At 33.0% G+C, this 26,851-nt stretch overlaps 2 protein-coding genes across 7 annotated transcripts in view; both read right to left on the bottom strand.

Annotated features, from left to right (window-relative positions):
- Window positions 1-20,994, bottom strand: part of LOC102622326 (chaperonin CPN60-2, mitochondrial-like) — a 55,501-nt gene extending 34,507 nt beyond the window's left edge. The window contains exons 1-2 of the mRNA XM_052433865.1: window positions 20,871-20,994; window positions 20,548-20,770 (exon numbers count right to left, since the gene is read on the bottom strand). The gene's annotated coding sequence lies outside the window, so the exon portion shown is untranslated. The remainder of the gene's footprint in view (window positions 1-20,547; window positions 20,771-20,870) is intronic.
- Window positions 16,643-26,851, bottom strand: part of LOC107175808 (chaperonin CPN60-2, mitochondrial-like) — a 78,794-nt gene continuing 68,585 nt past the window's right edge. Inside the window, exons 5-16 of one of the 6 annotated variants that reach the window (XM_052433794.1) lie at window positions 20,273-20,311; window positions 20,082-20,177; window positions 19,831-19,938; window positions 19,473-19,658; window positions 19,252-19,332; window positions 19,114-19,164; window positions 18,805-18,867; window positions 18,522-18,611; window positions 17,768-17,858; window positions 17,572-17,675; window positions 17,049-17,305; window positions 16,643-16,971 (exon numbers count right to left, since the gene is read on the bottom strand). In XM_052433794.1, the coding sequence (XP_052289754.1) occupies window positions 17,144-17,305; window positions 17,572-17,675; window positions 17,768-17,858; window positions 18,522-18,611; window positions 18,805-18,867; window positions 19,114-19,164; window positions 19,252-19,332; window positions 19,473-19,658; window positions 19,831-19,938; window positions 20,082-20,177; window positions 20,273-20,311 (1,071 nt within the window). In that variant the 3' untranslated portion in view covers window positions 16,643-16,971; window positions 17,049-17,143. The other 5 variants (XM_052433799.1, XM_052433800.1, XM_052433801.1 and 2 more) reach the window with 5 other exon arrangements.

Raw genomic sequence — 26,851 nt, 5'->3', positions numbered from 1 at the left:
TATCCCTCCTGTTGGGTAGCTTTGTTATTGGTGTAGGGGGGTGCAGCAGCCCTCGATCCTTTATGGCCTCGTACACCTCATCCAGGGACATCTTCAAGGAAGTGTACCGCCCATAGTCCGGGTTCTGGTCGATCAAGTGCACTGCTCTTTCTTTGTTTGCCCCGCTCTGAGTTGGGGGCGGTGGAAGTACTCCTGGTCTACTCGCTCTGCTATCGTGGGGAAGACCACCAGATGCCGACTCATGTCTTCTCCAAGGCTCCCTAGCTGGGGAACGGGGAGGTTGCGCCCTGCTGCGCTGATATTGTGGTGGCCTCTGATGAGGCTGGTAAGCAGTCATCAGACCTCCTGCTCCACCACCGGAGGCCTGGTGGTCCCTCCTCCTGATCGGCCCATTCCCCGGTAATGCTTTCTTCTCTTTCCTCCCCAACCCTTCTAATTGGTCTGTCTTAATCCGTGCAACCTTCTCCTCTTCGATCTCGATGTCTCTCTTTGCCTGTTCGTATGCGGCTGCATACGTTTGAATCGCTGGGCTTCTCAGATTGTACCACAGCCTTCCTATCTTCACCCCTTCCTTCAATCCCCTTAACGCCTGAGGGTAGTTGAAGGCCCCCAAGTCGAGGACAGCCCGATGAAACCTCTTGATGAATTCCCGAAGGGTTTCTTGCTCCCCCTGTTTCATGCTTTTCAGCTCCATCATGTCATCCTCCGGTGCCATTGCCCCACTAAACTGCTCCGCGAATTCCTGGCACATCTGCTCGAAGGTTTTAATGCTGCCCCGAGGAAGTTTCCTGTACCATTCTCGTGCACGTCCCTCAAGGGAGAGTGGGAACACCCTGCACCTTTGGGGTCGAGATAATCCTTGTACCCCGGTTATGTCGTTGAAGCGCTCTATGTGCACCAGCGGATCAGTTCTTCCCGAGTATCTGAGGTCTGGGAGGCGGAAATCTCTCGGAATAACTGCCCTCATGATCTCTGCTGCGAGCGGTGATTCTCCGTCCAGCATTATTCTCCAACCAGGGGCTCTGTTCCTTCCTTGCATGTCGTCAATTATCTGCGCTAGTCTGCGCACTTCCTCCTCCAGCTGCACTGCACGACCAGGGTCACGTGCTGCAACTTGATCCCGCTCTTGCTCTACATCATGCACGTGTTGCCTCAACTCTGTTTCCTCCGCATTCACCACCCCGTCGTCCTCGTCACTAGTCTGTCTTGCCGGGGACTGCTCTCGTTCTCTATGAAATTCTCCCCGCAGAGGTACATTACCCCTCTCACCACCGAATCTCCCGGTGGTTTGACTTCTCCCCGCACTATCGGGACCTGGTGCCACTCCACCGCCTCTCACCCTTCCCTCTCGGGTTACCCCTCGCTCGCTCCGCAGCTCATGCAAGATGGTTGTCAAGGTTTCCATCTGCTTTTCCATCCGTTCCATCCGGTCGAACATGACTTTTTCCCGTGCCTCACTGACTATCTCCCTCAGCGTCACGGAATCGTTAAGCCTCCTATCACCCCCTTGTGCACTACTTCCTCCTGTCTCCATCGCTTTTCACTTGCTTCACCCCTCTCCTTGTTATCAACAGAAGCTTTTTGCTCTCTCCTCCCCACAGACGGCGCCAAAATGTTGATGCGAGATTCCGGTACTCCTCGTTCTACGACCAGGATCTCTGCTCGATCAACTTCATCACGACCAGGGGGTCTCCTCGCGGGGCTTCTTCTCCAGAGGTTCCTGCGCACACAGACAAGTCAGGGTACGCCGGTTGTTTTCCCGGCGCAAACCCTCCGACGCTCAAGTCAAATATGAAGGCTCGGAGAACGCTGACCACCAATGTTATCGCTGTTGAGTTGTTTTCTCCCCTTTTAGAATCAAAATTGCTTCTTGTTTTGATCTCAAAAATGCCAACCTTTTTACCTTCGTTGGTTACCTTTTTATAGGCTTCCCCTGAATTCCAGTCTTCCGCTTTTTTCTAGACAGCATGGGGCTCTCACTGCTGCGTTATGGGCAAACGCGGAATCTTGCGTGTTACGCCACGGTTCTGGGGAAAGCGTGGCTGTCGTGGTTCTGTGAGATCTTGCGTGTTACGCCACGGTTCTGGGGAAAGCGTGGCTGTCGTGGTTCTGTGAGATCTTGCGTGTTACGCCACGGTTCTGGGAAAAGCGTGGTTATCGTGGTTCTGTGAGATCTTGCGTGTTACGCCACGGTTCTGGGAAAAGCGTGGCTGTCGTACTTAGATTCTCGGGCTGGGGAGCCCGTCTTGCCCACTGTCGTCGACTGGGTCTCCTCGCCTCTCGACCTCTAGCCGGAATGGCCTTATGCCTCTTACAGGAAATTGGCCTCGTGGATGACGTGCTCGTGGGTGAGCAGGATATTTCTGTTCCTGTTCCCCCGCGCGCCAGGCTTTTACGGGACATACCGGTTCGCAGAACTCTGCCATCAGATATCCGCTCACCAAGCCTGGTCTCGTCGACGTATTTCTCCTAAACAACAAGCGTAACAATTAATTGAACCACAGAGAAAGAAATTTCCGCAGTCCTAACTAGTTGCATCTGCCTATGTACTCTAGTTGCAGTTCTGGTTCTTCCCATGATATAAGTATACATACTCGTAGCAAAACCAAATGCTGACAATAGAAATACAGCAAGAAGAATTATTCTCTTCATTTTTCCCAGGGTAGATTGCCAATTTTCCAGTTACTGTTATCTCCTACCATTTTTGTAATCTCTAATAATTCCCCTAACAACATAAGTTTATAATATTACACTTATTTTCAAATACACTTTTATTCATATTTATTATAGATTAAATAAATCACATGAATCATTTGATTTTTATTGCCTAATCGAATTGAACCGAACTGCCATAATACAGCTCAATTAGATTCAGTTTGGATTGAACCAAGTCAAATGCTCACCCCAATCAAGAACATGTTATTTTAATGTTCGTTTTCATTTCAACTTGGGAAGAACCAAATAGAAAAAGGGAAACAACCATTTGACTCTCCTCCCTATTTGAAATTTTAATGGCGTGGGATTCTCTTTGAAATTTCCATTGAAAACTAAAATCAAACATAATTTTCATACCCGACTTCATAGCAATCCAAATCTAGTTGAATTAAGTACACATAGACAAATGTATAGCTTATGTGTGTACATATTTGTTAATATTACAAAAGGGTTCATGAGTCCCTCTCACTCTACAATAGGCAACTACAACTGCAACCCATTCCTTTTTTCTTTATTACATTACAATACCCACCATGACCATCTCCACCTACTTGCCTCTACTGCCGCCAGATGCCTAATGCTACTGCATTTACCCTCCACTTCACTTTTTTGTTCATGACTTTTATTTGCCCATCATGCCATTTTCAATTAAGCCCATTTTTCAATTTAAAGTCATCATGGATAACCTAGATATTTCTATTAAGAGATGCTAATAACATGTCGATAATCAAAGACTCATTGCAACAATAATTCTAGTACATGTTCAAGAGCAATACTTCATCAAAATCAGTATAGTTAATTGTGCGGTAAGTAAATTCTATCACGTCGCATGTATAAGTAATAAGTTGGCGATAATGGACAGAAAAATAAAATTTCTTTATAAATATTTCAAAACAAATTTGATCTCGTCAAAATAATAATTATAACAAAATTATCAAAATAAATCTTAATTTGTAATTGTAATCAATTAGAAATTAAGGAGAGCACAGAAAGAAGACCAATGAAAGAAATAAATTAAAAAAGGCAGAGATTGAGGCAGTCATAAGATTGAGCTTACCTTGAATAGAGATTGAGGCAGTCATAAGATTGAGCTTACCTTGAATAGAGATTGAGGCAGTACGGAAGCGACGACGGAGATTAAGGGACTACAACAGCGACCACAAAGGCTGATATATTATACCAATGATGAATAGCTGAGTATTGATGATGGGTGGAAGCTGTTACGACCTTAGGGTGATGACGACAGTGGATTTATTACCGGCGACGACACAAAATCATAAATCACGACAGGAGATTTTGAACTTTCACGACAGGGGATTTTGAACTTTCACGACAGGGGATTTTGAACTTTGGTGCACAGGAGATGATGATAGCAAAAGAGACCAGACTTTGGTGCATGGGAGTCAACGGCAGTGGGTAGTCGAGTGACGGCAGTGATAGGAGAGGTTTTGGGTGCGCCGGCGACGTGGTAGATTTAGGGATTTTGTAAGTTTTCGTTTGTAAGTTTTATTCACTTAGACGAAATGAGGGTAAGAGATCGATTGGGGATTTTGTTTTTTAATTTTTGTTCTTTAATCTTTTAATATAATATTTGGGTCTTAATTCTATCGGTTTGCTGGTTTGCGGAACAAACATAAGTATTTTAGATTTTAGAAGTCTTAGGTTCGAGTTCAAAGTTTTACCAATTCTAATTATTTTTTTTAAACTTTTGATACTGTAGTATTAGTGATTTTTAATATTTAATTTACTGACACGTTAGTATCAATAATTTATAATACTTGTTTGTTAAAAGCGGAAAATGGTGCATATGTACATAATTACTGATACTTTTTATAAAGTGTCAGAAACTAAGTGTCAGTAAAGGTCATTTTTTTAGTAGTGAGTGCACCTTGCCTCATGGTTCTCTCCCCTTTTACTTTTTCTCTATGGCTGGTAATCTGTGAACCACACGAGCCTCTAAACCGCCTGGTGCCTTTAGGCACGTTATAGAATGATTTTAAGCAGCATAGGACAGATCTTAAACCATGGCAGCAAATACTCAAGGCAATAAATTGACAATACAATAAAAATACAGCTGTTACGTTATTAAAAAATTCCAATTTGAAAATACGATTAAAACTACTGAAATATTTATTAAGAGAAATTTATTGAATCTCTTTCATCTAATCATAAGGAGACAGAGATAATCTTAAAGAATCCAATTATAAAAACATGAACGTGAGAGATAAAGAGAGATTGTATTTGACTATATCTCTGTTTCTTTTTCATTTTAAATTTAAAATTACCTATTTTACAGGTTTGTTAACCAATTAACATAATTAAAAATAATTAAAAATTTTCATTAATATAAATAATATGTACTGTTGATTAGATCTAACGGTATATATTTCCCACACTACTGATACCGTAAAAAAATTACGGTATCATAAAGGGACCCTTGAAAATATTATTATTATTATTTTCATAAATGCTCCAAATATAAGATTTATAGCTCTTAGAATTTTATTTTTTTTTCATAAAGGGTCCCTTTATTCTTCTTGGTTGAAAGCATAAATAAAGGGTCCCTTTATTCTTATTCTTCTTAGTTGTTAGAATAATATTGGACAAGAAATAATTGAGTATGTTGAAAATTCTCAAGAAAATTATCCATTTGGAAGCATAAATATAAGACAGAAATATGAAATTAATGAACTTAATTTGAAGAACGTTTATTAGCATTATCTATACGATCATGCATATATGAGGCCTATAAGAAGGTTAATGATTCTTACAACTCATGGTATTTATTACAGCCAGAATAAAGTCAACTAATTACATATGCAAGAGAAATAATTAAGTAATTAAGTTGTAATTAATTAATCACAAAGAATGGCTCATGTACTTTTTAGATTGAAGCCCTTGCTGGGAAGTTCAATTCACTTTTATCACATATGATCAAAACCACAGTTTCTAGTGTAATTTTTTGGGGGGTTTTGTTGATTACATGGAAAGCAACTAATTACTACAGCTGAAGCATGCAAAACAAGATTAGAAGCACAATACTTTTTGGATCTGAAGGGGCAATTTTTTTTTTCAAGTTTGTTATATGTTCTTTTGTGAAGACCTGAAGATTTTAGAGCCAGATTAATAATTTTGTCTCTCTTAGGCTTTATGCGGTGGGAATGAACTTTCTCTCTTTTAATTCTCTGTCGTTTTCTCAATGAAGGCAACAAGAGAAAATTCAATCTTTCAAAGTCTCAACATTCAGAATTTGGCCAGTCTAGTTGTCGACCTTGCATCTGCTACAGTATAATATCGCCAAGAGATTTTTTCGTTGCACTTTACGAATTTATATTATTTTGAGGAGGGAATTTAGCTGACTATTAACGTCTTACAATTGAAATTTAAATGTCGGTCTTTAAATTCTAAAAATTAAAGACAAGCCCAATATGAAAATATAGATGTTAAAATCTTCATTTTTGTTTATTGATACTTTATTTGTTAGTATCATTATTTTATAGATATACTTGATGTTACACGATTGACTAAATATTACCATTAAAATGCAGATGGAAAGAAAAGATGATGGAGGGCTCCATAAAAGCATAAAAACAAACGGAGAGGGTGAAGCAAACTTTCAAAATTGCAACCATGAGAAGGAATCGACAAAGCTTAATGAAAAAATAGATGGGATGACTTTTAATCATGCCACTGTTAGGTATGAACTTGGTGAGCTGAAGAGGAACAATTTAGATACTTATGCATTGATACAAAAAATGTATATTGTAGTTGGAGCACTTAAACATAATATAACTCATATGCAATCACACCCATGGAAGGAAAAGATGAACCCTTCTAGTAAAGATGTTCAAATAGTAAAAATGAATCAGGTGGTCAAAATTTCGCAGGCAAGGGAGATGAGTTTAGGGTGAGGATCGCAGAGATTAAGGACAATATTGAAGACGCATGTGGTGAAAATTTATCATTGAAAATATTATTTGCATATAGGAAACTGAAAGAGAACCAAATCTTCCACAACTGCCTTGGAACTACGCAAGACCCGAAGTTTCTGAATTAATTGATATCAATTAACAAGGAATAAAATTACAAATTATTTATTTCTAGAAATATTATTCCTCAAGAGTTCAAATAATTTTACGGTTATCTTTTTGAAGATTTTTACATGAAGATATGGATTAAAGAATGCCAACTGCTCAAAATCACTCAAGCAACCAAGTATATGATTATAAGTCAAATTTCATGATTTAACTGTATTGATCTATAATATATGAGATTGCATAATATATATATATCCTTTGATAGATAAATGTGTCTAGTTATGGATGAAATTTATAAAATCACATTTGGACTTCTCTTCTTAAAGATTTTCACAATTTAGTGCACAAAGGTCACAACTATCTTGAAACTACACAAGACCCGAAGTTTCTGCATTAATTGATATCAATTAACAATTAATAAAATTACAAACTATACATTTCTAGAAATATTTATTCCTCAGGAGTTCAAAGAATTTTACGGTTTTTTATTTGAAGTTTTCTACATGAAGATATGGCTTAAAGAATGCTGACTGCTCAGAATCACTGAAGCAACCAAGTAAATGAGTATCAACCAAATTTCATGATTTAACTGTATTGATCTAGAATATATGAGATTGCATAATATATATTCTTTGATAGATAAATGTGTCTAGTTATGGACGAAATTTACAAAATCAAATTTGGACTTCTCTTCTTAAATAGATTCATGATTTAGGGTGCGCTTAGGAGTGAGGTGCTGTAGCTTTTAACCTGCAGTTGCTGTGGAGTAAAAGCTATAGATGTGAAGTGGAAGTTGATGGTGTTTGGTAAAGGTGCTGTAGCTTTTAAGCTGCAGCTGCTGATGGTGTTTGATAAAAATGCTGTAGATTTTAAGCTGCAGCTACTGATGGTGTTTGATAAATTTTAATAGCTGTAGAGTGGATGAATATTTGTAATAACTAATTTTAAATAACATTATTTTTAATTGTTAACAAATCAATTATTTTTCATTCTTCAAATTATTATATTGACATACAATTACGATTTATTACTTTACAAATTAAATTAATATTTAATAAATCAAATTTATTTTTTTGCACAAGTTGTAGTAAATAATTTATAAAACACATCATGGGGCCAATTATAAATAATTTTAAATAACTATTATTGACAATGCCAACCGGGCAGTGTACATGATATGCTTCTCCAAATTGCTTCGGTTTGTACATGATATGATTAATCGAGTATTATTTACAATACCAAATATATCTAATAAAAATCATACAACAAAACAAAACAAAATAAAATTAAAATGTAATTAATTACAAAATTTGTATAAATATTTCTGTTGTTGTACCTCCATTAAACTTGCAGCAATGCCATTTTTCAAGATTATTATATCTTGAGTTGTGCTATCAATTGTTTCATAACTTTCTTCATGAGATGCAATATGTTCGCTAATACTATGACTTGGTTCATCCGTCATTTCATCAAAATGATCATTATTTTGTGAATATCTTCTGATATAATTATGCAAGGCCATGGTAGCAATAACTATTTTCACCTGCTTCTTGAATGGATAGCTTGGCATACTTCGTAAAATCTTCCATGTATTCTTCCAAAGCCCAAAAGTACGCTCAATAACACTTCTTAAGGAAGAGTGCTTGTAGTTGAACAATTCTTTATAACCCATTGGTTAGCTACCTCTACAAAATTCAGGAAGGTGATATCTTTCACCCTTATATGGTCCTAAGTACCCACATAACTCCGGATATCCTGCATCTACTAAATAGTATTTTTCTAAAAATAAAAAAGAAAAATACAAAAATAAATAACACAATCTAATCAATTGAATAAGTATATATAAAAAAAAATTAGAAACACAAACCTGGAGGAGGGTTTGGAAAATTGAACGCAGGATTCGTAATAGTTGTTTGAAATACCCTTGCATCATGGGCACTGCCTTCCCAACCAGCCACTGCAAATATGAATTGCATATCAAAGCTACATACAACCATTACATTTTGAGTTTATGTCCCTTTTCCACCAATAAATGGAATTTGATCCTCCGAAGATATTGAGTCAGGTATACGAACACCATCAATAGCACCAATACAATCCTTAAAGTAAGGCATATATATTGAATCTTCAGATATCTCTTTGGGAGTGGTAATAAAGTCAGGATCTAACGGTTTTATCAAATCTACGGACATACGACACACACTATCAAATATTTTGTCAAAATATCTACTCACAGTCTCACCAGAATGTTGGAACCGCTCCATTGTAGACCGATTTCCTACACTTTGTCCTAGTATATACAAAAACATTCCTAACATCTCAGCGCCACATGTTCTCCTTGAACTCTTTAACCCATAATTATCTTCTAAGTCGGTGCATAATCTTAAAAATACATCACTATTCATTCGAAACATGTTAAAGCACCTGCTTACATTTCCACCAAGTATTTCTATCAACCATTTATGCCCTGTTTGAGTAGAATTCATACAAGGCTCCTTATGGATGAATGTCAAATAATAATGATGCATCAAAACAGCTGTTACACAAACAAGCTGGTCAAACTCCTCTTCATCATTATCCATATTTTTATATCAAACTATCAGCTGGCTGAATTCAAACTCCACTCTCAAAGTAAATTAAAAGGGAGTATGCCTACCTCGTTAGAATTGCTTCAACAGGATAAATTAATTATGTATGCTTGGGCATGTGGATTTTGTGAAGGAAATTATACGCCAAGAGCCAGAGCTTGCTGAAAGTTTAAGACATAATTATGGAAGATATACTAATAATAATTTCAATGCTACTATTTTTCCTCAAGCAAATAGTCCAGAAAAATTTCCATTTTCTAAAGCGTACAAACATATCATATCGTAAAGTAAAGAGAAATTTTTTTTCCATAATTCTCATATTAATGTTTATAACAAAACTTCTCTAGCTGGCCTCTCCAGTAGAAACTCATCTAAGTAAAGAGAAAAAAAATTCTATACCGATCAAGTGCACAAGAAGAAATAAAAAATGAAGGGATTATTTTTTATACTTTGGAGGAAACTCATTGTTTCAAAACTGGCAAGTGTAGATTAACGTTTATTACATGGAATAGAAAATGGCACACCATATAAATGCAATAAAGTAGTCAAAACTGAACTTTCAATAAGGAATTTTCCTTACAGTAGTGGTGGAGCAGGCAACAAAAGCAATATGAGGATCTACTTTTGGCGAACAACATGCAAAAAATCACACCTTTTTCAAAAGTTCTCATGCCATCACTTGCACACACTCATGGTCACACCTATTACTAATCTACTATTTCATGTAATATAGTTATATTCATTCAAGACCATATTTATAAAATCATATCAACCATTTTTCATAAATAATGTGCAACTGCAACCCTAGAAAAAACACATACGAAGAAGTATGATTTCCATTCTAGAATTTCCATTCAACACTGCAAAGGCTGTCGCCCTAGTTTTCACACAAAAATACAACAAAAGTAGGCCATGGAGCATGTCAGAATTACAAAACTTAACCGTATAGGAACTAATACCAAAAACACATATGCTATTATTTTTCCTCAAGCAAATAGTCCAGAAAATTTTCCATAAATAAGCCTCAAGCAAATAAATCAATAGCAACAATTCATATACATTGTAAATGTAATATAAAGTGTAATCAGTGACAAAATAAAAAGTATTCATTCATAAACATAATTTACAAAATATTGTTTCATAAATACAATACATTTTCACTTTGTATTTTTCTCATAATTAAGCCATTTCAATTTGACATTTGGATCTTCTATCTCATTAAATAAATCCCTTTTCACTTTGTCCGTAAACAACTGACTAGCAAATAACCACACTTTACTCCCAGCCTCAATGTTTGGTAAAGAAGCAACCACTTCCAATGCTTTATAAATCTCTTTCCCACTTGTATCATTTTGAGAGTTTGAAGTTGTGTTCCTTTTCTCTACTGCATCAATGAGACGATCAAGCTGCCTTGATAGTTTTACAGCACCTCCTACTTTGTTCCCTTTTAAGGCCACTCTTTTACCTTTGCTTCCCTTACTATCATCAGACACAATATACTCATCAGAGTCAGCAGTACTCTCAACACGAAGAGATTCAGATGCGTCATTACTCTCTAAAGGAAAACTAGATGAGGGAACCCAAACATGCTCACCAGTAGCCACAGTGTTCATGAACATTAAATTTATTTTTTTCTCCAACTCTGAATCAATACCATTTTTCCGAAATCTGCTGAATTGCGGATTTTCCTTTATTTTCTTTTCCCACCATTCCTCACTTGCATCAATTGTCCTCAACCTATGATTCCACCCTAAACCAGCTTCCTTGCCAATCAAATTCTTCCACAATTTCCAATCAGTTCTAAGAGAATCCCATTTATTTTTCATTTGAGTTCTGTTGTAATCTAATCCAGTTTCTCTAATGAACTCCTTAATCAAATTTTCATATCCTTGGGAAGTCAAATGAGTCCCAGGACGATGTCCGGCATCCACCTCTTTAATGCATACGTCACAAAATACATCTAAAGTCTGGGGGTTCCAGGTAGCCTTACTAGTTGAGCTATTAGACATAATTTCATACACTTAAACCTAGGAAAAAAAATATTTCTTTGTCAAACAACAATACAGGAAAAATAAGAACATAGAAGTTAAGAAAATTACTAGAATCTTGTTATGGATGGTGGAAGGAAAAATAATTCGATATTAAAAAATTTTTTTAAAAAAAGACAAACCAGAACAAGTTACTTTAGTTGTTACTTTACTTGAAATACTTTTAATCAAACACTTAGTTTACTTGAAATACTTTTCCAGCAAACAATAATGATCATAGCCCACGAATAGAAACAATTACAAGCAAGTCAATAAAGTAACAAAAGACAAACCAGACTAGGAAACAAAGAAATTCAACTAAACAATCATTAGGTACAAACTGCAATTGCATTTAGCCTCACAATCTCAAATTTGCTACGTGCTTTGATATTTCCTGTACTATTCTTTTGGCCCATCCCAAAGAAATTGGATAAGACCTATACAATTGCAATTGCAACACTTTCCCCCTTCTTTTGACTGTGCCAAAACATCAACTTGAAATCTGGAATTTGACAAACTTCCCTTTGTTTACTGAAGCATAGTATTTCATAACGTAGGCATGCATTTTATTATTTAATGTTTTGTAGAACTAGAAACTCAAATCAAACAGGGGCTGTGCATGTCTACAAAAAGCAACTACAAAAATAAAAACTACGATAAAAACAATGGTTACAAGCAAATAAATCACACATGACCCATCACCCATCAATTTATTCTAAACAAAAGCCCCAACATTTTATGAACGAAAAGGAAGAAAATGAAAAATTGCTTGCAATAGAGTAAAGGAGCACTAAAAAATGAACAACAGGTAGAGGAAAACGCACCACTGACAGAGGCGTATGAGAGTGGCCAGTGTCGGAATCGCATCAATTGGAACTCCCACAGTCGGAATCGTGCTGATGAGAATGGGTGTTTAGGGTTTGTTTAAAAAAATCGATTTGAAATAGAACTCCCACTGACACGACTGTTTGATAAAATTGAAATGGAATAATATATAAGGCTAATTTAGTAATTAAACTTGCAGCTGGGAAAACAAATCTGCTAAATTGTCAAAACCCAGGTATAAGTGTTACCAAACACTTTAGTAGCTAGGCTTTGACAACCCAGCCACCTCACCACACTCCCAAACGGGCCCTTAGTGCACAAAGGTCACAACTGTCTTGAAACCACACAAGACCCAAAGTTTCTGAATTAACTGATATCAATTAACAAGGAATAAAATTACAAACTATATATGTCTAGAAAGATTTATTCCTCAGGAGTTCAAAGAATTTTACGGTTTTCTATTTGAAGGTTTCTACATGAATATATGGCTTAAAGAATGCTGACTGCTCAGAATCACTGAAGCAACCAACTTAAAAAATGTATTAGTTCTTTGTCAGCCTCTTTCCCCTAGAAGCATGACTGCCAGACATTACATGCTCATTTTTCTTACATTTCTACATGTTTTTTTTTGTTTTGTCAAATTATCGAACAAGTGTTTGATTTTAAAGCATTGGTCATTACATGGTTACATAGCTGAAATCTCCACATAACCATCTCTCTACTCAATAACAAAATAATCATAACAGTTCTAAATATCAAATTACAAAGAATATATACAGTGCTAACTTTGTTGATCAATATCCATTGCTTTCTTGTAATGATAGCTCCTAGATTTACCTTGAACATAAATTTTTTGAAAACTCAAAAACTTGATTAATTGCCAAAAAACTCTACTCAAATTTATTTAGATTGATTGACCAAAAACTCCACTCAAATTTGTTCCTTGATGAGATATTGTTTGCTGCTTGCAAATATGAGTTTGAATTGTGTTTTATTGATACGAACTTATTCTACCAACAGTCAGCGGTTAACAAGTTGTATTTGTTAAAATAAACCGTGTGGGATCGTGTAGTTTGCTCAAGTCCGAGAAATTTTAGTGACCACCCCTACAATTTTAAATATTCTCACAATTTCACTTAAATAACATATTTTGTTTAATTACACAAAATTCATGGGAATACTTAATTACATTTTAAAGTTTATTTTACTATGTATCCTTCACCATTCATTATTGGCTTTTCGTAATTTTATTAAGTAATAATGTCAGGCCAAACATGAAAGAGTTTCAACATTTAATTAATTTGAAAACTCAATGCGATACTCAAAATTGATAAAATAGTACTTAATTCATATCCTTAATGTTATAAGATAATTCGATTATCATGTAATCAAAATAATTTCAAAATTTATCAATCGGATATAGTCTGTGCGGTTAGATTATTTTATTCTAATGCATGGCCATGGAAGATTAACGGAAGTTATATGTGTATATATATATATATCCAGTGGTGCAATATATGCAATAGCCTTTGATTTCTCATGGTATATTTTATTGGTTTACTAGCTTATAAAACCATATGCAAATGCTGAAAATTGGACTACAGTTTGAAATATCACGTGGTATATCTCATTTGACATTAGATTAATGTATCTAGTGCCCATAAAATATGGTTTACTTTATTAGTCTACAAATTAGCTTTTGTTAATATTTATATTTCACATATCAATTCATAATACATTATGGTAATTACGACTTTAATTTCCCACCTATTAATAAATAGGGGTAAATAGAAGTACTGAATATGTGTGTGTGTCCATTACTTCATATGTTTTAATAACTACAAGGAAAATCACCTCTACTAACCTTTTCTCGTGCCATTTTTATTACATTTTACCAATTGTCTTTTATAATACTATTTTGTAAAAGAAAGCTAAAATTGACTACTCAAAAATGTCTTTATATTTTTTATTACATTTTACATAAAATTTTCTTAATTTAGCCGGCTTTAACATACTTATTAATATTCTTGCTGTCTTGCATCCTCATTCTACGTTTTTTCGAATGATTTTCCTATTAATGATTCAACAATGGTTTTCAATCCTCGACAAGTTTGAAAAAAAAATAAATTTGATGCTCTTCAACTTTTAATAATTATTAGTGGAATTCAAGTGATCACGGGTACAAAACACAACTATTCAATTTAATTAATTAGAAATCTACCTACATATTCAAATTTAAGAGTGAGTCTGAGTGATAATGACTCAAGAAATCGTGCTGACTAATAAGACTAGCCGACAATTTTCCTCCCGAGGAATTATATTGATAACATTTCAACTGATTGTTGATGATGCTAATTAAAGTTATTGAAATTTAAAGATATTATCAGCTGTTGATTTGAATATTACTCCAATATAGAAAATGCTACAAAAATTTAAATTAATTCAATTTTGCGCCAACTGTATAAAATCTGTATCATCCATCAATGTTATATCCATTGGGAAAAAGAAAATCAATTTTCCACCTAATAATTGCAAATAGTATCAATTTCCACCCTTGAGTCTTGACTAAAGAATACGACCTGTTTTTATTTTTTTGCCTGTTTTTATTGTCCTTTCACTTTCTTTAATTTTTGTGCTTTATGGATTTGTTTGGCACACTTTTTGCATTAATTGTATTGTGTTACGATGTATTGCATTAGGATATCTACATTGCAATATTATGTTTGGCCCAACATAGACAATATTATGATAATAATATTATTTTTATATTGATGTCAAAATTAAATTAATATTATTTAAATTTATTAATATTTTAGGATTCCATTATTAATTATTGAAATTAAGTATTAAATAATTATTTTTATATATTAATTTTATAATAAACATGATTTAATCATATACTATGATTAAATAATAAAACACTACAATACTATGTTATAATATTAATAATATTATATTATAATCTAATTTATCTCTATATATTAGTTATTGGAATATAGTATAATCATATTATAATGTAGTAAAATTTAATATTATATTTAAAAGTATAATACTATATAATTACATAATATAATATAAATTAAATTATATTATATTTATAAAACAATATGATATTAAGTTATAAATTAATTTTTATTGAATAATAAATGATAAAATAAAATTAAAATACTTTTTCATATTTAAAGTAAATAATTAAAATGATTATATTTAATGAAATAAAATAATGTATAATCATTTATTTATTAAATATTTAGGTGTGTTACTATCTTTTATTATTAATTAAATTAAATTTTTATTTAAATATAAATTAATATATAATAAATTTAAATTTCCTATAATTCATTAAATAATAAAAGTTATATGATTATAATTAAAATATAAACAATGTTTGACTATAATACAGCTGAAACCCTACCACCGTCTCCCCTGCGAATCTATTTTATACACCTTTTCTTATATTTGCCAACTTTTAAATGTAGTGCAATGCAACTAAAAATTTTAACCAAGCATGAGTTAGCATAAGAGTAGTGTTTTAATGCAATTGCAATACAATGTAATGCAAGTTGCCAAATGTATCACAAATTATAATGTGACACAAAATGAAAGTGATGGAAGACTTACATCCTTCTCAAAGAGAACATTATTAATAATTAAAAAAACTGATATAAATGGAGTTTTAATACCTTTTATATTTAAATCCAAAATAACGTAAATTTATCAAAATAGGTAAAATCAAGTTATTTTTACATATTACATGCACTAAAATAAATATAAAACACTGACTTCCAAAAAAAAAAGAAGCAAAATTGAGCTAAACTAATAAAACTAAAATGTATGTATATTTCTTAATAATATTAAGCTAAACTAGTTTTCCAGAAAAAAAAATTCTTTTATAATAATTTTTTATAAATGTTAATTTTAAATAATAAAATCATTGAAGTAATTGATTTTTTTTATGTATTTATATGGGGTTGAAAAAGAAATTTTTGAATTTCAATATCAATAAGGGTGAAAAAAAAAAGACCAGTTTAGAAAATGAGATTTTTATTCCACATTCTCATTTTGAGTGGTCCTATAAAATTGATTCTTATTATGGATTGTATTTTCTGAAAAATAAACATGAATGTGACTGATAAACAAGTACACCATCAGTTCAATTCCGTCGATATCCCTTCTTATTTAAATACCATTCTTATTTTTTCAAAAAATTAAAAAAATATAGAAGACTTCCGATTTCAAGGGCAAAGTTTGCAATAAAGTTGACATATTAATTTTGCAACAAAACAACAAATCTACCACTCACCTCTTGCTAATGGTAATAGCAATCATAATCTGGCAACATTTTATTGGAGGGATATTATATACATAGATTAGAAATGGGATGTCGAGAATATTTTTGCTTCTAATAGAAAAGGGAAAATAAGGGGAAAAAGAAAAAAAATAAACTGCATATAAGAAGTTGGAGCATCCATGTATTATTTATCTAAGGCGCAACTCCTGATGACCAATATATTCCGTTTCTTGTTCGTGTATAGTTTATGAAAAAGCTTAATGTATGCTTTTCAAACAAATAATAAATAAATATAATGTGCCATGAGAATTTAGATTATAAATCACCGTAACCATAACAGCACCCAGTGAAAGCTGATAGAAGCCTCCATTCTGCCTTTGTTTTACTCTGGAGGCTTGTATCAGCTGGAACTTTCTTTGCAAATATTCTTGGAAAGACAAGCTGAGCCACCTTAAGAGCCTCAATTTCAAAGTCTTGCTAACATCTCACTACACAAGAAGAAAGAATTAATATGTGCTTAGATAAAAAATTAGCATAAGCTTAAAGGTTTTAAATAACTAGTTACCTTGTAGCCTCCACCAAGACTGCTCTTATGGTTTTCAATGGAAAAACAATTTCTGGCATAAGCATATCTGCATTTTCACCTGACACAAATGTAGATCAAAGTACCCACCTTAATTCCCAACCCTCGAATTTCACTCGTTTCCTTTTCAAATTTCCATTATTCGAAAAAGGGGGAAACAGAGGCTTGGATCCCTCGAGTAGCTTGCTAACAACTGACCCATCAACTCCAGTGCTATACGCAATCGCGCTCACCAGCATCTGCAGATGCAGGCTCAACCAATCAGAAGGCTCTGAAAAACTAGACATTTTGTTACCAATATTCTCTACCATGATTCACTCTTGAGATACATAAAAGATAAGGCTCATGCCCCATAACGAAAACCACGCATGCATTTTGTGAAGTATATGTCACTTTTCACCTTTCAACGAGGAATAATCTTAGCAGCCCTCTGCCTTTAGACAGATAGACAATAAGAGGTTTTAGAAATATCACATACATAATTAAAAAGAAGAATAAAGAAAACCTCAAGAGCATATTGGATAACTTGAACACCAATCTTCTGACCATGGTTAGCAGTTTGCAATTTATCCAACTCCTTGCAGGCATATAAAAGTGACATGACACTAACTGCAAATGCATCAGAATACATATAACATTTGTATGTCATGCATCAATCAAACAAGATAGACCAACAAAAGCCAAAAATATAAGAGGTTTACCAACTCCTTCCTTTGCAGCCTTGACAGCATTTATGGCATTAGCAACTCTATCCTTCTTTTCACGCACTTCAGCTTTATTACTTCCACAGACCTTACAACAACAGCACCCATTTCATTTCAAATCAGAATACTTCCTTACCTAACATCTCTAATTCAACAATCTTTCATCTCAACGAGCCAAATTTCATTTATAGCATGATGCAACAACAGAATAAGATGCAGTCATGTCTTCTAAATGCAATTACTGTAACCAAACAAGCAAATTGATTCATCTTTGGCACGTTCCTATTAGCAAGGAATATATACTTCTACCAAAATCCAGTTCCAAAACTTCACATATATTATAATGTCTAATTGACTGTTTGGTACTGTTTTTCTTCTCTTTTTCCCATTTTAAAGTATCAAAGTATTTGTACGGTATCAGTCTACTCTATACTTCAATTATAATCATATGAAGATGGGAATGTAATTTGAATCCAAAGAATTAGTCAATTAATTAAATCATTTTATCCAAAATGACCTGATCATTGATCCTCCCTATAAATGAGTTTATTCAACTTTTTTAATAGCAGATAAAAGAAAATTCAAATTTCTTGGCTGGCCAACCAGGATTTAGAGTTTAGACCTGGTCATGACTTGGCCCAAATGGATCGTGCTAATAGGTCATGTTAGGCTGAGAACTTTCATTCTATGCCCAGCACAAGTCAGTTTCAAAGCTCTTGAAGAACTAATTTACAATTCCAAATAACCAAACCTTTATAACAGCAGCGAGATAAGAGTGCTTTGTACAGCTCTCTTCCGGGAAATCTTGTAAATTTTCCATTGTGAATCTCCACTGTAACAACTGCAACAGACATATTTAAGAAAAGAAAATTAGCGAAAGGGTAAGCAAGTTGTCCAAAAATATAGAAACAGCCCAAAGAAGCACAAAAGAGCCAAACAGTATAAACTGAAAAGCAGAGTCGCTTCAAATTATAAACACAATTGAAAATTCTGGTAACTTGTTGGAAAATCATGTGAAATGTCACAACACAGACCTTTTCGTGTCCTATGCAAGCCTTACAAAGAAGGATAACCGTCTGATCCTTTGATACCGTAATCTACAATGATAAAAGAGGGCTAAGACATATTGTTTGAGCAAAACCTCGTCTCTCTTGTCAATATACACAAGGAAATGAAAATTAATATATTACTATGCCAAAGTTGTACCAGAAGAAAGGATTAAAGTCCACCAGAAACAAGGATGAGAAGAACGTTCTCATGATGTGCTCTACTTAGGTAAAATAAATCTTTTCTTCACACCAAAGAAAATTATATACCAGTCACTGATATCTGATATCTCTCACCTTCTCAGCATGGCCAAGAGATACGCATTCAAAATCTTTTCCTGTCATGACCTAAAAGAGAAAGAAAGGAACACATTGTTTTGTAAATCACATAATAATCATGCAAAGCAAGGTGGAGCATTTATCAAATGAACCAACCTTCCCATACGTGAATTTGGCAATGTCCCGAAGGCTAGCCTTCCTACTTTCTCCAAATCCAGGAGGTTTTATGACACAAGCCTTCAAGCAATTCAGAACCCACAAAAAATGAGAAGACATATGAAACTTCACTTTGTAAAATTAAATGAATAATTGAATGATAGAAGATTCTTCAAGTAGGCCATCTCTTAACAGCAAAACACTGTCAAGTATAAGTTCACCTTGGTTGCTGTAGCCACTCCATTTAAGACAAGACTTGCTAGGAGATCATTTTCAATATCTTCAGCAATGATCAGTACATCTGTGCCATTATATCTTCTAACTGGTCCAATCTCTGTCAATAAGTCAAAGAAGACGCAGTTCGAAACCTTTTTCTCAAGGATCATGATATAAGGATCTCGTAAAACCTAGTAAAAATGAAATCACTAGTTGATTAATAACAAGGCTGATCCAAAGTTATATCTTCATGGTAAGAACTAAGCAATCTCAATTACTTCATTGTCAATATATCTATCCTTTATAGAATCACAAATTTCTCATAAAACGTCAATTAATTTATTGATATCTCAAAATGCTTACACATTCTTTCGTCTTATGATTGGTGATGAAGTAAGGTGACAAATAGCCCCTGTCTAGGGTCATTCCCCAATACAACTGAAGTTCAATACTGGGTGGTGTTTTCCGATCCTGCAATAGTAGTGAGGCAGTAGAAAATAAACATAAAACAGTAGAGGAAACAAAATGGAAGGTTCTGAAACATAACAACCGAATCAGAGGCACAGCAGATAAGAAAAAAGTAAAGACGATGAAAAATTCAAGAAGCAACTTACAGCTAAAACATGAAGATTGTTTCCCCAACCTTTCTCAAAAGCCTTGGCTATGAGCTCGCCAATCACTCTGTCACCATTTGCTGCAGCCGTTCCAAACTTCAATTTAAAATGGGAAAAAAAGGCGTCAAAATGAAATATATTTCTGTGGATTATCATTAAATTGAGCAAGAGTCTAAAGTGAGAAAGAAAACCAGGGCTATTTGTTCGAATGATGTGATGGGTTGTGCTGTGCTGTATGAATTTCCCACAAGTGCATCAATTGCCATTCTAGCCCCTTGTCTTTGGTCTGGCACTTCCGCATCCTCCCGCATATAAAATTCTCCCTTTTAACTTTAGAATTGGTGCCTGCAGACAGAAGATAGATGTAAATTGAATTTGATCAGATGATCTGTATCCATTAATTAACTCCATTCCCATTCACAGCAAATCTAATTTCTTAATTAAGAAAATCCAGAAGATGTTTCACAATCAAAAAATCTTTTAGTGACTTCCGCCGCGGTATACTGTCTGCTCCGAGTTAAATGAACCTGACACAGAATTAAATTCAACGAAATTAACTCAACGAAATTAATCAATTGAACTGAATAAGCCAAGCCAGAATTAGTTATTATTATTTGAAAAAAGGAAACAAAAAACACTAATAAATGAATGAATGAATCATCACCGGCTGAAAATTGTTATCAAGCAACCTACAAAATCAAATTAACTAACATAAACAAAATGAGAGAAGTGGAAGGAAAACAAAGTAAACAAAATAAAAATTTGGTAAACTGTGAAGGAGAAGTGCACCTGACTTTGGAGGCGAGGTTAGAGGCATGGCGCAACATCGTTTGTGATTTTGTTGGGCAGAAAGGACAGAGGAATTCGATTGACCAAAACAGAACAGAGACTTAATGAGACTTAAAAGGCAGTTTTGTTTGGTTGGGTGGATTTTGTGGGTCCCCTGTGGTGGGATTGAGTCGGTTAGAAGGTACGTAACTACGTATTTAATGAATCAACTGGGCCTTAGCCCTGTGGCCAGAACCTTGCACTCACAACTGAGAGTGCAACGGTTCGAGCTCCCGCAATGTAAGTAGGAATTTATTTTCTTCCTTAATTATTAAGTGAAGGCAGTTTACTCCCTTTCGAAATGTGAGTGGAGTAGAAACCCCTCGAATATTAGAGATGATAAAATTTAGGTAATTTTACATAAGAATTTATGTAAATTAGACCCAATAATTGTCTGATTGTAAATATTAGTTGTAAATCTCATATAATATGAGTTGTAATCTAAGTATTAGTCTCATGTAATTCAAAAAAAAAAAACACTACGTATTTAATGAATTTTCTAGTTGGACACTTGGACTCGGACACGGACTCGGACTCGGACTCGGGGTCTTTCACTTTACTAATCAAATATACCTGAATGAGATTGAAATGAGGAAATCTTAGTGCCTGCTCGCTCTTTCAATTTGTTCAGAATCATTTTATATATTAAACTTAGGACACTTTCCACATATATTCGTAAACAGCTCGAGATTGCTCTGTTACATGAAATATTCTATTCATTTACTCTTTTATTTTATTTATTTAGTGTTTATTTAGTATGGCTTATGTAATGTTCATAAGTATTTATTTAATTCCATAAGCTCTTATCATAATTTTTGTTTTTATTTGGTTATTTTTTTATAGAATTTTTAGAGTTTAAATAAGCTATTTTGCCTCTACTAACAAAATCTCAAATTTTGAGCTTTTGAGAGTAGAGGTTGAATTTTTTTTTTAAATACTAAAATATCTAAAATATTCTCTACTTATTTGACATTATTTTCATAACATAACTTAAAAAAACTTGCCTATTAAAGTAATTTTATAAAATTTTAATAAAAGCTCTTATTGACAACCAAACATCTAAATTTTTTAAAGTAAAATCTCTATTTGTAAAAGCTCTACTATCAAAATCTCTACTTGAAAAGTTGTATCAAACGGAGCCTTAATACAACTATCTTTACATGTATAGCATGTGGTTGTTATTTTAATTAAAGTACTGTGGATAGAAATGATTATAATGGATTGCTTTGATATCTGAGTTGGGATGTCTTATCTTGTTTTGATTTGTATTGACATTGTTTGAATTTGTGTTTTAATATGGTTAATACCACTAATTTTTATTTTCTTTCTTTTAATTTACTTATTGATATCATGTTTGTAAAAGTTTATTGTTAAAGTTTACGTTCTCATTTATTGAGAAATAATGATTTTCGTAATTAAATTTTATTTTAATTTTCTAATATTCTTTAATTTAAGGATAAAGTTATTGTAAAATCTATTATTTATAATTTTTTATCCACTATATTTTTTCATATTTTAATAGTAATGTAATAATTAATAAAATTAATCATTATTATAATTTTGATATAATTAAATTTATCAAAGTAAAAAATATTTTGATTATAAAATTCAAACAAAACCCAAATGAATTATTTGGGCTGGGTTAAAAATATTTGGGTTGGTTTAGGTCAGGCCCAAATTTTTATAATTTAGTTCGGATTGTTTTAAAATCTAACACAAACCAACTCATGCCCACCCCTAACTGATTCCACATTTGAGTCCAAAGTTCAATCAAAGTTTGATCCCTATTTAGACCAAAATAGACTACATGGACAGTCAGATCCAACGGGACCAGTCCAATGTGGTTCTCAAAATTAGATATCAAATTAAGTAAATAACACTAAGCGCCCATCTATTTTGTCTAAACATTACACCATGCATACATTAGTATTAAAATCTAATGAAAAAGAAATCACGATCAACCATTTGTTTTGGTTTTAGTTTAACAGGCTTAGATTATCATTTTAGTCTCGCTACATTTCGAGAATGTATTATAATCACGTAAATTTAAATCCCGAATATAGTTGGCTTAACCATTGCAATGGAAGCAAGAAGTCACGAGTGCAATTCTAAGGGTATACATTTAATTTGATGATGAGGAATGGTAAGAGTGAAATGTAACTTAAAAACTCTCGATGAAACTTCTGAATATTACATAAATATATTGTAATATGAGCTTATAAAATCCGAACGTCTGTACTTTAAAAGGATGTATGCATTCTTATAAGAGGACTACTTTCTGAAGATGCAACAATTATTTTCACATCTCACTGTCGTTAAAGCTGACTTGAAAACTCATGAATTATTCCTTCTAAAAAAATAAATGAATGAATTGCTAGTTAAACAACTTTTGAGCTTATAATTTTCAAGTACTACTTTTTTCTTTTTTGGTCTTTCACCCTTTAAAAAAAAAGTTAGTATTTCATTCATCTCCTTCCCACAAGATTAAAATCAGAGCTTAGAGAAAAATCATGTATTTTTGCCAACTTAAATTTGAGCGCGCATTAAAGACGCAAGCTAAAACGTGCACAACCATGGATGTTGTTGCCATGTGAATTCAATGACTGTAGTAGCGCAATTGTGTAGTGGCTGATTGAAGGTTTTCGTATTGAGGTTTGTTTAGGTCATTAGTGATATTCATCTGCTGATGGAACGAATGAGTGCTTTTTGAGTTCAACCTGTCTCTTGAAATTGCAAAGTATCAACTCAAAAGCTAGCAGAATTTGCAAAAGTCGTCTAGTCGGTGGTGGAATTAAGATTTTAATTTAGGGGTTGCGAAAATATGAAGAAAATTAAGAGTTGCCTTGAAAAATATATTGGGGATCATTTTGAAAACTTTTTAGTTTTCACATTATTTTTTAAAAATAAATTTTGAAACCTTGGCAACCCTTGCTAGGCGTGAATGTAGTTCCGCCTCGACGACTAGTGTTGTAGTTCGGCTGGAAAATGTTTTAGTAGAACTTTATACTCTTTTGTCATGATATTAATGCAATTTTTATGCTCAATAAAAAAATAAAAATATGCTTTATGAAAACTATTTAAAATTTTTCTTCATTTAACTGGCTCTAGGGATGGCAATTGTGTCTGCAAACCCGCCCAAATCCACCCGCCAAAACCCGTCTGCTTCGGATAATTTTGTGGGTTGCGGGTGGGTTTGGTATTACAAATTGAAACCCGCATTTGGATGCGGGTGGGTTTGGTATTAGCCAACTATCCGGCGAATACCCACATGGATATCCGCTAGATCCGCAATATTTTTTAAATATTTTTAATTAAAAAATATTTAAATATTTAATATATAAAGAAAATAATGCAATTATGCAAAGCGCCAAATAACCAAAGTATAAACAAGTGTAGTGTGTATAACAATGCAAAGTGCCAAATAACCAAAATGTTTTTGTATGGACTATTTTTCTTTAACTTAATGCATGAATTAGTTCATTATATAAGTTTTTTTGGATTAGTATTTGAAAAATATTATTTTTTGGAAAATATTAATCTTAATCATTATTGTAGGCATCATGTTGGATGGGTGCTAATGATGGTGAATGAAATGAACATCTTTCTTGGAGCTTGTGTTGAATGATAATATGAGATGTAATTGTTATTTTTAGATATTAGTTTGTCGTTTTTTTTAATGGATTTGTGTATTTTATACTTAAAATTTAAAATTTTGTGTTGGATTGATGTTGAAATTTTAATTTTTCATTTATATTAGTTAAATTTAAAATTGAATATGTTATGTGGAATTTGAGGTTATTATTGTAAATTTATATATTCAACATTTGTGATTTTAAATATAAAAATCCCCCAAAAAATCCGCCGGATACCATTTCGAGTTTGGTAATTGTCAAAATCCTTAGCGGGTGGGTTTTCTTAAAAAAATTAAAACCCACTATGGGTTGCAGGTGGGTTTGGTAATTTAAATTTTGTGTGGGTTTGGCTTTGATAATGACAAACCCGCCGCGAGCGGTGCCCATTGCCATCCCTAACCGGCTCTAACATATTTTTTAATTTTCTTGCTACCTTGCATCGTCGTTCTATGTTTTCTTGAATGATTTTCCTATTAACGATTCAACATCATTTTTCAGTCCTAGCCAAGTCTAAAAAAATAAGAGTGGTAATAGACTCCTATTATCTCAAAGTTTATTCTAAATAACATGTCATTCATTAAATTTCATAATTTCTTATAAAATTTAAGTAAATTAATTGTAATATCTCACCAATCAATTTGATGAATGTCATATCATTTATGATAAAAATTTTGAGATGTGTAACACTACTCAATAAATAAATTTGGTGTTCTTCAACTATTAATAATTGTAGTTATAACAATTTTGTGCAAATACCAACACTAACCCTACTCATTATTGCTGAAACTCGAGTGATTACACACAAACCACAACTTATTCAATTTAATTAATAAGAAAACTACTTAAATATTCAAAATTAAGAGTGAAAACGAGTGACATTGAGCAAGAAGTTGCCGTTATTAAGGAGACTGATTGACAGTTTTCATCCTTCAGAATTTTATTGATAACGTTACCATAAATTTTAGAAGTTGATAATTAAAGTTATTACAATTAAATAATTACAACTACTTCATGTCTTAATGATTAATGAGTTTGTACTTTTATGCAAAGTCTCCTTTCTGCAACTCACCATCGGGTGAATCACGAATGCGTTCCAATTTGGTGGCGTGCTTGATTAATTTGTCCTTTAATACATGCCCAAAAGCTGTGTATGCAGCTAGCTTTTACAATTTCTATCTTCTTCATTCTTTAATTTTTTTTTTTGATAACTTCATTCTTTAATTTTATTTCGTAGGAACTGCGTCTTGTACTTCAGTAAGAAACAACTTCTTTAATTTAATTTAAAAATAAAACTATTTGAGTATTTTCTTTTTTTCACAAAAAAAAAGAAAAAGAAAAAAATTTCAATCATCGGAGAGGCAACCCAAATATCGTCTATTTAGTCGCTAGTCAATAAGTTAACCAGGGGCGGACCCAAAGCTTTATATTATCTTGGGCTAAATTAAAAATTAATATTTTATTATGACCATAAAATTTCATAAGTAGAAAGAAGTATATTAAATAAAATGGGACATAAAGTACCTTATTCTATGAATACATACTCTAAAAAAATTAATTATAAAAAATAATTGAAAATAAAGATAATTCAAATATAAAAGTATTATTCTTTAATTATGAAATCTAACATTGCAACCTAGGATAACATGTAATTTTATTTTTTTTTAATGAAGGATAAGATGTAATTAATCTAACTTTAGATGGGATTCTGTTGTTTGCACGGCAAGAGCAAATCCAGGCCGATCTAATAAAGTGGTAGAACATGCTAGTGATGATCAAGCCAATTGTGTAGTGGCTCATGAACTTATTAATTGTGTCTCTAGCTCTCGTACTGAGGTTTTTTGGGTCATTAGTGATATTTATGGGCTGATGGAATGAATAGAGATGTTCCTTGAGTTCACAATGTCTCTTGAATCCGCTCACATGCTAGCAAAAATTTAAAATTGACCCAAGTCTTCTAATCAGTGGCAGAACCAGGATTTTAATTGGATGTTGAAAAAAAAAAAAAATTAGCATAGATGTTTTATGTCGTGATTCAACCTCAAACAAATACAAGTGCAATAAATAATTTTTTTTCTTTTATATTTTTGAAAAAAAAAACATGATCAGATGCATGATTATCTACCTAATTCAAGGAGCACAAATACATGTACAATGAATGATTTTTTTCTTTTATATTTTTTAAAAAAAACATGATCAAATACATGATTATCTATCTAATTTAAGGAGCACAAATCAAAACAAGCATAATCGTTTGGCAAAAAGAAAATTTGTTGGTTAATTAAAATAAAATCCTCAATGAGTCTCAAAATT

Source organism: Citrus sinensis, chromosome 2 (assembly GCF_022201045.2).
Source record: "Citrus sinensis cultivar Valencia sweet orange chromosome 2, DVS_A1.0, whole genome shotgun sequence".
Classification (NCBI taxonomy): Eukaryota; Viridiplantae; Streptophyta; class Magnoliopsida; order Sapindales; family Rutaceae; genus Citrus; species Citrus sinensis.
This window is presented reverse-complemented; position numbering and strand designations above follow the sequence as displayed.